The 19,141-nt window shown below is 42.1% G+C and overlaps 1 protein-coding gene across 2 annotated transcripts in view; it reads left to right on the plus strand.

Annotated features, from left to right (window-relative positions):
- The first annotated feature begins 6,973 nt into the window (after positions 1-6,973).
- RSPO3 (R-spondin 3) overlaps positions 6,974-19,141 on the plus strand; it is a 78,376-nt gene continuing 66,208 nt past the window's right edge. Inside the window, exon 1 of one of the 2 annotated variants that reach the window (XM_001166327.8) lies at positions 6,974-7,648. In XM_001166327.8, the coding sequence (XP_001166327.3) occupies positions 7,552-7,648 (97 nt within the window). In that variant the 5' untranslated portion in view covers positions 6,974-7,551. The remainder of the gene's footprint in view (positions 7,649-19,141) is intronic. The other variant, XM_009451955.5, reaches the window with a different exon arrangement.

Raw genomic sequence — 19,141 nt, forward strand, 5'->3', positions numbered from 1 at the left:
CGAAGACCAACCCTCATTTCTTTGGTAGTTACTCTAAACATTTTCAAACACTTGTAGGAACAGGGGAAATGAAATGTCATCTTTCTCACATGAGAGGAATCTGTCCACATTCTCACTACAGTAAACCAGTCAAATCATTAACCCACACAAACCCCCACACAGGTATCAGCCGTGAACCACACTCCCACAGGATCACCACTGAGCCACAGGAATTGCTGGAAGAGGAGGAGGCCTGATGCCGCTCTTCGAGTCTGGCTGCCTCCCTAGCAAACATGTAGCCAACCATGACCACTGACCTCCTCAAAGCAAGGCAGAAAAGGGGCTTGCCCCCCTACCTCTGAATCAGGGCCAGTCTAAAGCAAAAGAAGGAATCCTTCCTTATCCCCATTAAGATTCACCATTCGTTCTTTAAAAGCTGTATTATCTTAGACACAGAATTTATCTCTTTCCTCACCACTATCACTGCCCCCCAAGTATTGTTCCTCTTCCCTTCCCCACAACACACCACAGAGCCCTTATGACACAGCAGTTACCACATGGCTTATGTGCCTGCTTCCCTCACTGAGGGTATTCACCTTGAGGGCAGGGGCCTAGTGTCCCTAGTTTTGTATCTCTTGGGCCTAGCATGGTGCTTGCCACATGTTCAGTGAGTGCTGAAATAAAAGTAGCCAGACGGCCAAAAGTAGCTACCCAAAGTGGCACCAGCAGTAACAAATATAAACCATAACTGATAGTACATATATAGGTGGAGAGAGGTTTTCATTCTGTTTTGTTTATGAATATGGCAGCTTTGAAGAGGTACTTCCTAAAGCTTGTTGCTGGGTGTGTCCAGTTCATTTCTGTCATAAACCATAGCATTGCTTTTCATCTGAGCACCAATACAACCCCTAATATAATTCCTTCACTGTTCTTGCCTTAAAGGCCATGCACAAAACTCTGCTTCAGTGTGTAGCCTGGAGTTACCCATAGTAGACACCATCAACAAATATTCATGGGATGAATGGATGGCACATTGACGTTAGCTGCCATCTTTCAGTATGCTTTCCAATAAACTACCCTTACTCACTGTGGATTGTGCAAGGCTCGTTTTGGACCTAACAGGAAAAAATAAGTAAAAAGTGACTTAGTCAAACCATGCTTTAAGATCAATGTCAGCTTTTGCTGCTGCTGTTTCTTGACTCCCTTGCTCTTTCTTTTCCTGTGACTTCTTGTTTCTGATTGCCTGGCTATAATTTTAAACATGAACTTTGCTTTGCTCTTTGCCATTCTGATTCTAGTTATTCATGGCGATTTAGCCCATGACCTTGCTTTGATGTTTGTTGTGTGCCCACTTCCTTACTTTATAAGCCTTCCTGGCTTGTAACATACCCTGGCCCTCTCCCTTCATGCAACTTAGTTTTAATCAGAGTGCATTCCTCTGGAAAGGCAGGACGACATAGTAGGAAGGGCACTGGCATTAAATCAGACAACTTGGTCACAAGTCCAAGCACTGACACTTTTGTGTCACTTAGGGACCCAGCAAGAATTTTTGAAAGACATTTTTATAAAATGGCCATTTTCTATAGTGCAGACAGGGTTGAAGAAACCAAGAGGAGATGTTGAGGCACCAAGGAACTAAAAAGAGGGGGAAGCCATTTCTATCCCTAAGCCCGAGGAGTCAAGGAGGGTAAATGGTGATTCTGAAACCTACTTGAGTGCTAGAGCCACAGAAAAAGGACTGCATGACAGGGCTGTAGTCTCCTGAAGGATGTGGCAAATGATGCCAAAGCAGGGAAGGAGTGGCATCACTTTTCCTTCCCATGATCTGATCACCCACAGGTACCCCTGGCTAGGCCTGAACTCAACTGGAAAGCAGAGGAAAGGAGCTCTGGTTATTTAGTTTATGGAAGTCAACTTCTTGGGGGACAGAGAGGACAGAGAAAATAGATTTTGGGGTAATACAAAACAGCCAGAATCTTATAAGCTTAAGCAAGTGACTTTATCTTTCTGGATTCGGTTGTCTCATCTATGAGACAATGTTTTGAGATAATACATGTAAAAGAAGCTGCAAAAATTACTCATTGGTATTATCCCTCATCTAGCACTCTACATCTTATACTTTTTTTTTTTTTTTGAGAAAGAGTCTCGCTCTGTTGCCCAGGCTGGAGTGCAGTGGCGCAATCTTGGGTCACTGCAACCTCCACCTCCCGGGTTCAAGCGATTCTCCTGCCTCAGCCTCCCAAGTAGCTGGGACTACAGGCACGTGCCACCACACCCGGCTAATTTTTTGTATTTTTAGTAGGGATGGGGTTTCACCGTGTTAGCCAGGATGGTCTCAATCTCCTAACCTCGTGATCTGCCCACCGCAGCCTCCCAAAGTGCTGGAATTACAGGCGTGAGCTACCGTGCCCAGCCTACATCTTATACTTTCATGTCTTTGATAGTAACCCTTCAACCTAAATCTGTGACCACAACCACTCAACCTTCACTGTTGAACTTCAGAAGAGGTTCCTGGGATGAAGGGCACATGGATATAAATCCTCATCCAAAGATAAGAATAGGAAAAATAAAATGTGACTTTTATTTCCAACTTTTTATTCCAAAAAAGAAAGTAATAACACAAAGATAAAAAGAATGGCTCTTAGTGAGATCCACATTCCTCCCTCATCTGTGATTCCTACAAACAGGTCTAAATGAGTGCTCTCTTTATGAGATGCAGAAGTCCTTTTTCCTGCTCTCTGTAGGACTCTGCCTAGAATCTCGAGTTTATAATTTGTTCTTTCTTGTTGTCCCAAAGTCTGCAGACATCTAGACAGATTGAACTTGTCCTGGATTTATCTTTGCTGGGCCAGAGTCATCTAGGATTCTTGTAATGGGTTAGGCATTTCCAGAAAATCAACAAGTTTGAAAGCAGATTTCTAAATCTGGACCTATTCAATTAAACACAATTCTGTAAGTAAAAGCTGTGATGTCACACAACTAGAAATAGCTCTGACATTTGCAATTACAAGTCTGTCTTTCTTTCTTAGAAATAGTTACATTATTGTCAGAGCTGAAAGGGACTTTGGAAATGGTTTAGTTCAATTTCCTCATTTTTCAGATGAAGAAACCTGACACACAACAATATAAGTATAAAACAAGGACTCACCTTGATCCCCAGATTCACAATTTAGAGCCCTCTTACTACAACATACAGTCTCTTTGTACTAAAGCTCCATGATCATGCAAAATTTTCTGAGCTGTTAAATTCTTTATATTGAGTACTATTGGATATTCACATTTTAAGTGAGCCCAGCAATCAATTGATTTGTGAAATAAGTTTTAAACTTAGGCATACCAGATGGTGCTTGCCACAATTACATAAATGTCCCATAACTTCATCTGGGAGGAAGAACATTCTTTCTTGTTGACAGAAAGTAATCCATCATGGGTCTTGATTTTCTCATTTTCTTAATGCTATATAACCATATAATCACTTTTTAAATTGCTACAATTCTGTCTCCTTTCTTTCTCTCTCTAAAAATAGTTTTCCATCATCTACTAATTTCAATGGTGTTTAAATGCTGCTACCCACTCTGTATTTCAGGGATGACTTCTAGCTGCATCAGTTACACACATCCCGCCAGCAGTACCCTGTTTGACTTACTGACTCAGATGCATCCAGATCTGAGTAACTGGAGAGCTGTGCACTTTCAGAATCTGCATATTCGCTCTGTGGTATAATGACTGATGTCAGCCCCAACTTTGCCAAACATCTCTCATCACTACTAGTTATATCCCTTTCCAAACTATTGGGCTTGCTCTCTCTTTCTGGAGCACACCCCTTTTCACATATTTGCAGTATGGATTCAACAATATGACAATCATTTTCTTTCCTTAGAGTGCCACTGCTGCAATGGATAAAAATAACTTGTTACTGTTGTCACTGCCTGGTTGGAATAAGTGGAAGGAGAGATGAGAAGTTGCAGTATCTAGTCGGGATATGCTTAGCCTCCTATCTTTGTTCAAAGCTATTCTATTCTCCTGGCCCAAGTCTCCCAGTCTCCTGGTTATCCAAAACTCCCTGGAACTAATGTGTTTTGGAGAAAAATAAGCAAATGTTGACCTCTATGCTGAGCCTATGGTTTTTAACTTTCTTTAGGCTTGAGCTCTGAAATCCACTGGCAGCCACAGGCTACTGTGAGTGTTGTTTTCTTGTTTGAAGAAAAAAAAAAAAAAAGGTACTATGTTTTAGAAAATATGCCATGGCATGCTTTTCATAAGCTTCTAAGACAGTTGAGGGAACGTAAAACTCAGCCAGGCAAGTAAACACACATTTAATATGACGGTAATATGGATCAGGAAAAAGTTATTCTAAAGCACAGCATCAAGAGAGAAAGAATACTCTCCTCGTTTATTTAATGTTTTCCTTATGTTTCCTCTGAGCAGAGCTTATTCCTTGACAAGCTTTTCCTTCCCACTGCATCTAGCACTTCTTTTCTGGGATGGCTCAAGAACTGTAGCTTCTCATTTGGTTTGTTTATTTACTTACACTGCCATTCCTGTTCTCATCCAAACTAACATGTGTCTGCACAATGCACAGTGAAAAGTAAATGTCTTTCTTCATGTTTATTTCCCTGAAGTTGTTCATCAAATTGCTTTTTCACATCTCTTTTGCAATCTCATCCCATCCGGCTCAAGTATCCCGGATTAGAAAGGCTGTCTCTGGAGTCCTTTTCAAAGGGAGCCTCCCATAGTCTTAAATCCCCCATGTTTTATGGTGCAGATATTCAGGATTTGAGGTATTAGCAAGAAGGAAAGCAAAGCAGATGGGGACAGGCACAGTAAAATAGAGTGGCTTCTTTTTTGGATAATCATTATTGGAATTGTCTTGTTATCTGTAACTTCGCTGGTTCAAAGTGATAAACTCAGTCATTTATAAGTAGACATTTTGCAACAGATAAAGGATGGAAAGTCTGTGTGTGGGGGTGTGCACACACATGTGCATACAATGTACAGAAAAAGTTCTACCACTGAAAGAGGGATGTTGTAAATGGGAGCTCTTAAAAAGAAGGCAAAAATCATAATCCTGTTGAGGTGTCATCTTCCTCATAATATCAAACCTAAAGGAAACTATGCCTACTTTCGAAATTCCAACACGAGCATGCAAAATAATAAATGATAGTTAATTAAAGAATTAACATCAAAAGGCCATCTCTCAGATTCTAATTTTTAGCATCTTGAAAATAATGCATATTTCAAGTTCCCTTCCTTTTGCATCTAGGCCACTTTATCGCCTCTATCCTACTTTTGGGATGTATAACAAATATACCACTAAAGGACTCCAGAGACATACAATTCACAGCATTGCAAACTTACAAAATGCTCTAATTCATGTAAATTTACCTAATTTACATAAATTGAAGGCAATCCAGTAATAGGGATTACAAATGGAGGAAGCAGATAGAAGTGCAAGTGTCACTTGCTACTCTGCAAGGCTTTAGCAATTGACTTACACTGAATTATTTGAGCACAAAAATTAGCAAAGCACCTATGAATCAGGGACTCTTTCAAAGTGACCTCCCAGAAGTTTGCTGCTGTGTTAACCTGTAGTGCTAGTGTAGTCCTTCAGATATTCTGTTAAATATAATACATAGGGCAGGCTTATGTTAAAATCACTTGAGGCTTGTGACTTTCGACTAAATACTTCTTCAGTAATTACTGAAAAGTTCATCGGCTGGTGCTACCGGAGAAAAGACGTGGAAAGCTCACCATTTACTAACGACAGCCAGGGTGTGCCCCACTCAGGGGTGCCGGCCCTCTGTTCTCCCATCCCTGGGTGGGCCAGAGCATCTTACTCTCTGCTGCCTTGGGCCTCCACTTGGGCTGGGAAGATAAGAAAGTAGTGGACCTTCCCCTTCCTTCCCCAAGACTGGGAAAATCTTTCCAAATCTTATTCCCAGTCTTCCAGATGCGAGATTAAAATGTACAACAGATCCTCTCAAGAACACTGGGAGACCGAGGGTGGGAGAGAAAACTCCAAGGGGGGCGAGCTGACTATAGAGGGAATTGCCTGAGCGGGAAAGGAATCTTCCAAAGCCACAGAAAAGCCTTGGTTTGGAAGAAAGCCGTAGCACAGCTGCATTTCCAACGGGAAGGTCCTGAGCGCACACACTTCTGGGTCCTCCCCGCTCGGAGCAGGTAAACCTCAGAGTAGCTGACCGGCAGCACCCACAGAGTTTCCTCCCCACCACCCGCCTGGCGACCAACTGCAGCCGAAAAGAAAGAAAGAAAGGAAAGAAAGAAAGAAAGAAGAAGGAAGGAAGGAAGGAAGGAAGGAAAGAAGGAAAGAAAGAAAGAAAGAAAAAGAAAGAGGAAGGAAGAAAGAAAGAAAGAGAGAGAGAGAGAAAGAAAGAAAAAGAAAAAGGGAGAAAGGCAACAGAGGAGAAGGTCAGGAAAGCCGGTAACAAGTCAGCAGCCAGAAACTCTCCAGCGATCTGCCAAGGGGGAGAGGGTAGTTGCGCGCCGGCGCTGGGGATGGGGTGGGGGCGCGGGGGCACAAGGGCGCAGGGGCGCACGGCCACCAACAGCCGGGTGCGCCTAGCTTGAGGCCGCGGAGAGGAGCCGAACTGGGATGGGTGGGGGGGTCTTCGGCCTCAACACTGCCTGCCAGCCCCAGTGCGCCCAAGTCTCCCCGCCAGAGCTGCCCTTCTGGAGGGGCTCTTCGCACGCACTGCTTTCCCCATTCTTCTGGCTGGAATTCTCCCGCCGTCACTGCAGTGTCCAGAGATGCTGCGCTGTAGACTCGGGACCCCTTAGGCGCCTCTTCCCGTCCCTCTGCCAAAGCGCAACGCCTGTACTTTTCCAGCTCCCTCTTTCCCTCTTGAAATTGAAAGTTATTGAGGTCGCTCAGGGTTGTTGCTCCAGCAGTTTCCTTCCCCGCCCCCGAGCTCCCCCCGCCCCCCACAGCCATCCCCCCTCCTCTCCCCCTCCCTGCCCTCCTCTCCCTCCCCCCTCCCTGCCCTCCTCCTCCTCCTCCCCTATGTGGTGCTCCCGGGAGCCCAGCCCAACACTGGAGCGTCTCCTGCTCGCGCACGCCAGAAGCAGCTCGGGGTCTCTCCGCCGCCCCTTGGCCATGGCCGCTGTGCCGACGGCGCCCGCTCCCCTGCGCTCCCGGGGCCCCCGCCGCTGCAGCCGCAGCCGCCGCAGCTTCTGAGCCCAAGGGGCCGCCGCTGCCGCCGCCGCCGCCGCCGCTCGCCCGCCCGGATCCCGCCTGCGGCAGTTGCCGCACAACATGCTACCTGCGGCCGCCCCGGCGGCTCCTGGAACCCCGGTTCGCGGCGATGCCAGCCACCCCAGCGAAGCCGCCGCAGTTCAGTGCTTGGATAATTTGAAAGTACAATAGTTGGTTTCCCTGTCCACCCGCCCCACTTCGCTTGCCATCACAGCACGCCTATCGGATGTGAGAGGAGAAGTCCCGCTGCTCGGGCACTGTCTATATACGCCTAACACCTACATATATTTTAAAAACATTAAATATAATTAACAATCAAAAGAAAGAGGAGAAAGGAAGGGAAGCATTACTGGGTTACTATGCACTTGCGACTGATTTCTTGGCTTTTTATCATTTTGAACTTTATGGAATACATCGGCAGCCAAAACGCCTCCCGGGGAAGGCGCCAGCGAAGAAGTAAGTGCAGGGTTTTTTACGCGTTTGCTCCCTCCCGCCGCGTTCACCTGTCGGGTCGCTTTGCCTGTCCGGAGCCGGCTCCCAACTGCAGCGGTCCTCCCGCCCCGCGCCTCGCACAGGAGATGCAGGTTCGGGCTTTGGGGGTATGGACGGCGTCTTTCACCCTTGCCTCTCGGCGCCCCTGCCTTCCGCAGCATCCTAGCCGGTGCGAGGGGCGGGCGGACGCGGCGCTAAGGTGGCTCCCGCCCCATGGTAACTTCAGGTTCGCGGGAAAGTTCGGTCCTGGGTTAGACTCGCACCCGGGATTTGTGCTTTCCTTTTGAGGATCGGACAGGGGCACCCAGCCGAAGGCACTTGGGACGCCCAGACGCAGGATGCCCCTGACCGCTGAGTAAATGCCAAGGGAGGCGCGGCCGCGGTACCCGCTCACCTAGCGCAACCGCCTCGCGCGGGGAGACCTCGGCTGGGCCCTTAGGCTGGACTCCGGTAGCCGAACGCCCGCTACCCGGCCAGGAAGCCAGGGAGCGAGCGCCTGCGCGGCCGCATCCCCGACACGCACCAGCGGAGCCAAAGGGCGCGCGAGGCGATGGGGTTCGCGTGTCTGCGCGTTTGCAGAGCTGCCGGACGTCCCCCGCCCGAGGGTTGAAGACAGCAAAACCCCAGCTGTGGGGAGCCGGAGGTGCGGAGTTTCCAGGTTCTCTCTTGTCACATGTGAGCGTCTGTACCATCTCTGGCCCTTTCAAGTGTGTCCCCTGAGACACACACGTACAGAGAGTGGGGTCTCCCTAAAGATTCGCCTCCTCGCTGCCCTTAATGCTGTTATTTGGAGGGTTGGATTGTGATGGCTTCTTAAGACGGTGTCCTAGCTGGAATTAAGCGGACACCACCACGGCAGCCTCAACCTGGGTTGGTCTGTCTGAAAGGTAGAATCTTCCCAAGATGAAGGGACAGATGCGAAGGTGTCACCTCTCCTCGCTCCAGGGTAGCCTGGCGCCCTCGCTGCTCTAGTGTCTGTGTTCCCATGGGGAGTCCTTTCGCAGATCTCAGAGCAGGGGCGACTCTGGCTCTATGGTTGGGGGCGCTGGTGGAGAGAGGGAGGAGGAAACCTCTCCTGGAGCTCGCGAGGGGCAGGAAGCGATGCTGCTGCTCTGGGCTCTCGCACCTCCGCGGCGTGCAGCCCAGGCCCAGCGGCCCCACCTGGTTTCCCAAGGGGATCCCTCTCCCAGCGTCCCGCCCGGGAAGCCTTTCGGGGCAGACGTCGGGGCAGCGCGGAGGACACAACACCGGCTTGTGTGAGATGGAAATTTAGTAATCGCTTCTCGGCCGCTGTTTGTCCCTGCCCTGCCCCTGGGCATGAGGGTCCCCTGAAAGCTCCCTTTGTATTGCTGGCCTCGGCCAGACAAGGTTTGATTCACCTGAAAATTGCCTTTAAAAAAGGTGGCAGGGCCAGAGCGACAGGGGCCCTGGCCGGGCCTCACCGCCTTTAGGATCGCCTAGCAGAGGGCAGGAGAGCCCAAACTAAATATGTCAGGGCATCCGATTTATTATTCTTGGCCTCCGAATGGTGTGTACTCTGGTAACTCCCCACCCACTCTTTCATTCCGGCCCGGACGCGGAAGGGGAGGCCTGGGGTTCAGCGGTGTCCACGCGCCTGGCGGTCCCCGCCTCCTCTCCTCCCAGGGTCTGGCCTGGGGAATTGAGTCTCAGGGTCAGTGGGCATAGGGAGCCCGGGCTGGAGCGCAACCCACTCTGCTTTCCATCCCTCTTCCAGCCCGTGCCCATTGGGCGTCCCAGAGCACGCTCTCTCCTTTACCCCCACCGAGGACCCCCGGGCTGGGAGCCACACACTTGTCAAGGAGGGACAGGGTACTGAGTGTCACAGGCGTCTCGCTTTGCAGTTTTGGGGCCCCTGATTCTGAAGGAAGACACAGGAAAGCAAGCTTGTAGTCCTTTTGTGCCCACCTCCCCCAGCGAGGACCACGGCGCAGGAAGCTTTCCCCGGGCGCTGCCTCAGGGAGCTGTGGGATGATGCACCTCTAGGTTGGGCCGAGAGGAGTCAAAAGGCAAACTGCTTTTCTACCTGCCTTAATCATCTCAAGGCCAAGTCAAAGGAGACCTCTGTTTGTGTTGAGGGGATGAAAGAGGGAATGGTGGAACTGGGTTGCAATTCCAATTTTTCTGTGGGAGTGGGACTGGGAGACAGCACCCACAGCGATGCTCTTGCTCCTTCGCACTTGAGTCTGCGTTTGCGGCTTGGTTTGCTGGTGCAATCCTGGTAGAGGGGCGACCCCTTGCGTCCTCGGAGGAGACAGACTAGACCCTTGGCAGGTGCAGCATGACTTAAGGAGGAAGGAGTGGAGGGTAGAGAGGTCCTCTTTAAATGCCCAGAAACTCAAGGTCAAACTGCGTGTGCACAAACTCAGATATACCGTTTGTTTTGAAATCTCTGGGGGAAAAAAACGAATAAAAAGATTCAATTCACAGTTCCTGTTTCTCAAGTAAGGACTAGGAAAAGTTTTTAAAATGAAAACGTGGTCAAACGTGTTTTCAAAAGAGGCTGCCTATCCTAATTGTTTCTTCAAGAGACAATTAAGTGAATATTTAAGGAATCTTCTGGCCTGTAGTTATATAGTTTCAATTTCCTAAGCTTAAAATCATCAATAAAGATATGACAGGTAGAAAATTAGGTGTTAAAAACTGTTTTACAAAAAATTTAATGGTCTCTCTTGATTGTTTTAGTAGGAAACTTTTTTGTAAACAAGAACATTCATTTGAAGTGTTAAATATTGTCATGTCCAAAGAACCATGCATTATCCTCAGAAATAGCAAATAAAGCCATATCAGTATTCTCCTGTTTCCCTAAAACAACTGTAATCCCATTTGTCTCTACTTTGATATAAACTAGTGATCCTAGTTATTACAAACTAGTGTTTCTTCTCATAAAAGAAACAATGTTTTAAGACAAGACTCTTGTACTTTAAAATGTCTATTTAGTTATGGGTGAATAAATACACAGTAAATTTTTATCTATTTGAATTGGTATACAGCTCTTAAAAATGACTCAACCTTTGAATTCCAGATTGTGTGCTAATAACATTAAGAAGCACTTTTTTTTTGCCATAATGATAGCCACAGTATCTTAGTGGGGCCTCACATTTTCACGTGGATTAGTTGCTTGGGCCCTGAAATAGCCACTGAAGTGAAGAAGCAGGTACTTATCTTCCCATCTTACAAAGAAAAGGCCTGAGAACTAGAGGCTCAGTAACCTACATAATGCCATATATCTAGCAAGTGGAACTTGTCTCCTGCCATGAATCTCACAGTTATGTACACCTTTATTCTATATTCTGGTCATAGAGAAGATATCAGGTTTATTAAGTAATAAATTAGATGGTCTCAAGGCCATCATTTATTCAATAGGTTTAGAGAATAAACTGTTCTCCTTGACTGGAAATTTTTGAACTCATTTTATATAATGGTGATCAATGTCAAAGAATTAAATACCTAATAGTAAAGTTTTCTAAACGGAATATATCATTTGATTATCTAGGAGATACTATAGGATTATTCTATGCCAGAAGGTTATTGTTAGAAACATCAGATGGCATTTAGCATCCTTTTTATTTGATGCCATCTAGTAGCTGGGTTTTAATTGTTCAGACTCTAGATAAATGCAAGTTTTGAAAAGCCATTATATGCATAATAATTTAAAAGCACTCATTGCACAATCTATAAAACTTCGCAAGTCTTTCATAAAGACGTCTGAAGAAAGAGAGAAAGAATACAAAGGAAATAATTTTCATGGTAATAAAATAAAAACAGACTATTGGAATGTACTGGTCATTGCTCATGACATTGTTTCAGTCTTTGAAATTATGACACACCCTTTGTGATTATGTTGTGAATCCTGGAAAATAACAAGTTAACTGATAAAATAGAAAAATCGCAAATTCTACTATACATTTTGTAATATTAATTTCAAATGAAAGTTTGGTTTGGATATTGACTACAATGTATTTTTCACACTTGTCTACGTTTCTCACCAGTCTGCCTTATTTTTGAGAGTAACAGTGTTTTAAAGATACAGACACGAATAGAATTTGCTGAAGAAAGTGTATTCTTTGATACGTCGTGTAATAGCTGTATAAATCAAGACAAATGCAGATTCATATGCGGTAGTGGCAACATCTAAATGCAACGAAAAACATCTTTGTGAACTCAAATTTAATCATCATTACATTATCAGGGTTGTTTCTCAAAATATCCCATGGTGACACTATTTTAATTCTGTTTATTACTTTAATAGAAGGATTTTAACAAGAACGTTAGAAATGGTAATTTTAAAATACCTTCTTTTTAGCCCCAAGTTACTCAAGTAATGAGAATGTAAGAATGAGTATGAAACTGATTTAATGTTGTTATTTCAATATTCCTTTAAACATGAAATATGAAGAGTATTTGAACTTGCAAATAGATAAGCTTTACTAAGTCATTTCTCCATTAAATAATTCCCTGGCATTTAATATTGTACAAATTAGGTCCCCAGAAAGCAATGAATGGAAATTACAACGTGTAGTAAAATTTTATTTTCCAGTTATTATGGGGAAACCCTTGCTGCATTGCTACAAAATGAATTTATTAGACATCTGATTATTTTAGATTATTTGAATCTGGACAGAGATCTCCAGATTGCTACTAAATGTCTAAAATATTTTCTAGTTCAGTGGTTAATCTTTTTTTAGTTGTAATAATTCTTTTGAATCCTATGCAATGTTGGCAGAGTACTATGTAGAGTTGTCAGAGCCCTATGTAGAGTTAAGACCAAAATACACCTCTGCAACTATAAGAATGAGCTATGAAAAAATAAAACTATTCTAGATATACTGATTTGCCAAATTGTCTTTTCCCCTTTGTCTCCATCCCAATGTTTCATTTTGGACATATCTTGATCTCTCTCTTCCTACTTCACTATTCATTCACATATCCCATCCCCACCTGAAAAAAATTATTTTCCAAGTAGTGAATTCTTGAAATGCCATCAGAGTGGATATTGTGTTTCATGAAATGTAAGAAAAAACTTTGGTTACCATTAGGAAAACATCATTCAGTTTTAAGAGCACGGTAAGGATCATGCAAGACAGTGTGTTGAAATTATGTGTTTGACTTGGTTAGGACTATTTCTTCTAACAGTGCATTCTGTGCTGGCATTTTTTTTTTGAAAATAATAATTTGAAAAAATGTTGCATCATAAATTGCAGTTTTTTTTTGCTTGGCCTTTGATTTTAAGGACAAATGTAGATTGCTTTCTTAATTAGAGATTTTTCTCAGGGTTTCACATGATTGAATATCTTAAAATTTAATATCTGACAACCTAGTAAATTTGAAATGCTTTGCAACCATAACTAAACACATGAAGTACAGCATATACATATGTAAAAGATGCTAGCCATCTTTTCTGTTTCTTCAATTCTGCCCATCAGATCTTTCCATTCAGGAATATTACTGGCATTCTGATTAAAGTAGTCATCCAACAATACTGAAAAGAATGGGGTGTTCCATTCTCAAAGACTGTGGGGGTGCTGAGAATGCTAAATATCTAAATGTCATCGATTGCTAAGAATCCCATTTTCTGCTCTAAAGTTTCAATAACATGGATCTTTTAAGCAAAATACCTGAATTCTTTTCACATTTGAACTGTTTGAATAATTTTTAAATTTTATTTTTAAAAAACAGGGTTGCAGGTGCCTCTTATCTGATAAGAGCATTTCTGCTTTATTTGTCACTTGGCAAGGGACCTAGGTGCTATCTGCTGTAGCTAAAATTTTTCTTGAACTTTTTTAGAGAAAATTCATTGGTACTAAAGAATATGATTGTCCAATTAAATAAATATTTAATGGCTTTTAACTGTCCTTATGTTTTATGCAAACATCTAATCTACTCTTCAAAACACCGCCTTATTAATGTTTCATCTGACCTTTAGAATTTAATTAATTGCAAGTATCATAAGTTTGTGGTAGAATCTGAGACCTGAGAAAGAAGGCTCCTTAGTGTATGTTGGGAGAAGGTAGACTCAGAAGTTAAAGACCTGGGTTCCAGATCCAGCATTGCTGCTAATGCCTGAATAACCCAAGAAAGTCCTTTTACTATACCAAGCTAAAGTTTTTCATCTGCAAAATGAGGAGGTTGATCAAAAACTTAGATCTAGTGATCCCTACGGTCTCCTCAACATTTAATCTTTTGGTATGAGAATATAAGTCACAACTAGGGAGTTAAATAATAACTTGTCTTATTCAACTAAATTTAACAGATAAAGATTGAGTACAAACAAACATAAACATTCATTGATTATAAGTAAATTCATCACATAAAGGTTAACGAGTAAGTGATCAATGTGGATAATGAATTAATTATGATATACCTCATAATTCACATTTTTTATTGTCTGAAAACCATAGTCACAGCAACAATCAGCATACTCAGTCTACCCCATCTTGTCCTTAGGCTCAGGGTTAGGGAGCTGGATCAGAATACTGACTCAAGGGTCACTTCAGAGCTTCCCTAGCATGGCAGGCTTTCAGAGGTGGCCTGTAATTATGAGGAAGAGATGATTTACAATAGTCCAGGTTTAAGAAAATAAGGCCCTAGGCTACAACAGTGAATGACTGCACAAAAGAGTATATACAGCAGATAATTTCTTTTAATCAAATCAGTAGTTCTTGGCAATTAATTGTATATGAAAGAGAAAGAGATGGAGGCCCATATTTGGCAATAAACTTTGGAGTATAAGGACTCAGGTCTGGGTGAATGGAAAAATGATGACGATCAACAAAAAGAAAAATAGGAGAAGCAGGTCTTGTTGGAAATCTGTTTCTCTTTTGAGGAGCCAGTAGGACGTTTAGGAACTCAAAACTCAAAACACCTGGGATTAGAGTATTAGGGCTGAACACAAGTACTTCAGAGTCACTCACATAAAAATGATGTTTATTATTATCAAAAGTGTGTGCTCTCCTACTGATACGGGGGTGTAAAAACTGTGTGCTGTGATGACATTGAGACTCACTCTTCTTGGTAATGTCAAAATAACATTAATTACATTAAGGTACCTTGTCTATTTTAAGTAGTTTAATATATCATTTTCAACTGTGGTTTTTTATGGTTTTTATAATACTCTCTGTGTTACATAAGAGGATGGTCACTGGTATCATAAGCTGTAGTTGTTGTTGCCAAATCTTGCAGCTGAAAATTGCACTTAGAAGTCTTCTTACCTGTGGAACTTTGCCACAGATCATAAGGAGACCTGAAAAACTATGATAATGAAAGGCAAGTTTACATAAGGTATAAAAATAAAATTTTGAACCATTCAATTTGGGTGCAGTATCTGTTCATCACTGTAGCATTCTACTTTTAAGTAGATTTCTCTACAAAGTATGCTCTCTTAATATAAGAGAATCTCTGGAAGGGATAAAACTTGAAAGAATCCAGTCCATCTACACAGTGTGGGATCACTTCTACAACATCCCCACTGAGTAACTGTCTAGCCTCAGTAACAGTCAGTCCCCTAAGCTCTCCCCCTTTTTCCTCCTATTTTTAGGGCTTCTGTATCAGAAGCAGTTTATTCTCCTAGTCCTCTTCTTTGCACTTGGCATGGGCATGGTATTAGATCTAGTTACCTTAAAACACCTTTCTAAAATGAACACGCAGTAACGCAATGTGCTACATTCACTCCCAAAAATTGTCCTTAGAAAACTAGCTGGTAAGCATATTTATAATTATACCCCAATACAAAGCACATTCCTGAGAGTAAGTGGTAAAGCAGCCCCCATTTTATAACCACATAATACAAACCACTACCACACAATATAAAATAACAGAATTTGTGAGCTGCTTATTTTAGAACACTGTTTTCTTAACATATGCTCAATAAGTTGGTAAGAAAAAGAGCAGTCCTTTCTCATTGTTTTTTGTTCCCCTGTTCTACAAAGAGACTTCAAAGGTAAGAACACTGTCATCTCAACAAAGGCTGTCATATATGCAAAGCAAATATCAATCACATTTTGCCAACAAGAAATAATATGCCAAAGTATGTGTAAGTGCTACATGGCAAACAACAGCTTTTTAGCTCTCAGAGCCACTGTTATATTTATGTACATCTTATCTAAATATGCATGTATACTTACTAAAGTGAGTATTATGATAATAGTTATTACTCAATAGCTCCCATGTTATAATCACCAGTAAGTGCCAGACCCTTTGCTTGATGCTTTTGCAAAAATTATCTCATTTGATCTTCATACCCACCTGTAAGGAATGTGCCAATAGTCCCACTTTCATTGATCACTCAAGGAATTGAGGTGGACCTCAGATTCCAGTCTAGGCTAGACTCCAAAGCCAAGGTCCTTCTTTGATTCTTCACTCCACCTTAACATTAGGGTTGGTACTTGAGGCAATCATGGTGCATTTTCTAAATTCCACCCACTCTTTCTTTCTCTTACTCTCTCTTCTTTCCTCCTTCTTTCTTTATCCTCATTTAACAAACCATAAGTCTTTTTTCAAACATTTACTATAAAGGTTGCTTCTGGTATTCAAGTACCCTCCTCTACATCGCTTTCTTTTCCTTACCCTTTGTCCTCTCTTTCCTTAAACCTGTCTTATTGATGAGTTGTAAACATAAAAGTTTGCTGATTTTTTCATTAAAAGCAATAGGATTGCACAGTTTATATGAAAGACTCTGTGATTGTTATTTCCATCTATGGTGCGCGTAACCAAGAAAAGATTAACGTAGGCATGAAAATGTTGGAAAAGTCTGTAATTTTGCAGTTAAAAATCAGAATCCTTCTATGTAATTTACAACCACAATAGATATTTTACTGGCTATTGTTATCCAGAAAAAGTTATCTTTATGGCACTTCATAAAGTCTGTTATTTATATTACTTTTACCATGAGCATTAACAGTAACCTCCACTCTGAATTCTTGCTTTATGGGTCTTGGTACAATGATTTTCCGCCCTGAGGTCACATTAGAATTTCCTGGGGATCTTTAAAAAGATACTAATGCCCAGACTCCACCCTTGAACAAATAAAACTATCTTCTCCACCCTTGAACAAATAACACAATCTTTGTGGATGGTACCTGAATATCTACATTGTTTAAAGTAGTTCTGGTGATTCTAATGTGCAGCCAAGACTGAGAAATATTGTAAGAGCCTTAATTCAATAATGACTATTGCAGCTAAGCAACCACTGAAAACCATGCCAGTTTTGGGAAGGCTAGACGGACAAAATAGACGTATGTGGAGTGTGATTACAAATGAGATAGATGTCATTTGAACAAATAGTAGTGTAAAATATAAAGTATTCTGATACTGTTGATCAATACTCTATTGATCTGTATTGTTGAACAAGAGTATTATTAAACTTGTAGCACTGATTGGTACAGACAAGACTGTCTGATAGAGAATTATCTCAGTCAAAAGAACAGAGCAAAATGCACACAATAGGACACACTAGTGAATGTAACAGATGCTGGCTTCATAGAATAAGAACACAGCTACTAGGAGAGGTACAAACCATGGGGGAGTGTCTTTGCTGCTGAGCTATATTGTGTGGAGGGAGTATAAATAGGACAGTTTTAGAAGATGGGTATCAGCCATACTCAAACTTTTTTTCAAAGCTACTTAATAATAAACAACTGTTTTTATGTCTTACCAGATGACTGGTAATGTGCCCTAGAGTCCTCCTTGTTTTTAGGGAAAACTTAATGGTTAGGAAATACCTAACGAGAAATAAATGTCCTTTTCTTTTATAGTTTCTACAGTTCCTGACTCACTTTAGATTGACTACTGGTGATCACTAAAACGACTATAAATAGCACAGTTTTAACTCTACCCTAATGGGTTCTGTTTTGCAGTAGGTCATTTATTCATGAACTTATCATTTCTACTTCACTCCTAATGTGCTCTTCTTTGGGTAGTTATCTCCATTAAATCGTGTTTATGAGTCTTTTTTAGTCCATGAAGGATTTTCAAATCTTGCCATAAACTGGGGAAAGTTCCATGTAAAAGTGGGGTGGAAGTCTGGGCTTCCTGACAGACTTAATCCTGCTAGTTAAGGGGGCTCTTTGGGATAATATGGGTTCCAATGAGTCACTAGGCCAAATCCCAATAACCACAGTTGCCAAAAGTAATTAGACTGAAGAAAGCCAGGCTCCTTGGGAGGAAGGTCATCACAGCGAGCTTTAGCCATTGCTCCAACGTCAGACCTAGTTAATTGTCCCTAAGGATGGAGAGCAATCATGAGTTCCAGAGAGTAGGAAATATACCAGAAAACAATGCTTTTTCACTAATTTTTTTCCCAATAGGTTATTTACCATAAGCGTGCAAGAGATGGAAATACGTCATCAGTATGTGCAGTTTATGTCACTATCCTCATAAACCACCTTGTTTGCCTGTGTGAATGTACATGCCCACATAGAGAACTCCCAATTCATCACTACAAGTTCTCCTCCTCCCTTCCTGAGTAGATAAAGAACTCAAAGAATCTAGTCTAAGTTCATAAAAGAAGGTGTCTGACTAGCATGGAAATGGAAGGGAAGGAATTCTTGTAAACATCCTTAGGTCAACTTAAATATCATATTATTGAAGTAACATTTGGCAGCAAGAAAATGGTAGTACATTATATCAGACAAGCAATTCTAAAATATCTGGAGCTAGAACAAACTTATGATTTCTCGTACTGAAAATAATTCACTTTAGAAACATGGTGTTGTAAGTATCTAAGTAGAAATTATCAACAAGTAAGTGGTGCTATAATTTTAAGCTTTCAATATTTGAGAAATTAAAAGATTGTTAAACCTTTTCCTAGGAAAATACTCAAGTAGCACAAAAGTATTCTTGCTCAATACCCAAAGTAAAAATTTGCCTTTGAAACCATTGGCTTGGATACCCAGAAAAGATACTCGATCACTTTATGTAACGGATCTTTAATTGAACAAAGACACTGTCCTTACAGTGGTAAGTTTCAAATTCCTTTATGGTTCAGAATGACTTCAGTATATTTCAGCACTCTTTTGAGCTTAGACTACCAGTTCTCGGTTTAAATATGTGGATGAGTGATATTGCTTATTTTAAATCTACAAACAGGAAGTCAAACTCTTTTTCTGGCCAGCTTTTTCTGGCAACTGGAAATCTCCAGGTATCATCTGGCAGACAAATAAACCCTGTCCTTGTGCACTGCACACATCTAATAGTTATCATGACCTGATTGTCACTATGGCCAATATTGTGGAACAATGTATTTAATTTTCTTTCATCTTAAATTGACAATAAGATAACCAAAGAATAGAAGAATCCTAATTTTGGAAAAACTTAGCAAAATTTTTTGCTGTGTTTACTTGTACCACTGGTCATGTAGTTTCTGCCATAAAATACAAATGGTATGGACAAATGCTGCTTGGCCACAAACTGAGGACATACTGAGAAGCTACATATTTGTTT

The sequence above is a fragment of the Pan troglodytes genome, chromosome 5, assembly GCF_028858775.2.
Source record: "Pan troglodytes isolate AG18354 chromosome 5, NHGRI_mPanTro3-v2.0_pri, whole genome shotgun sequence".
Lineage (NCBI taxonomy): Eukaryota > Metazoa > Chordata > Mammalia > Primates > Hominidae > Pan > Pan troglodytes.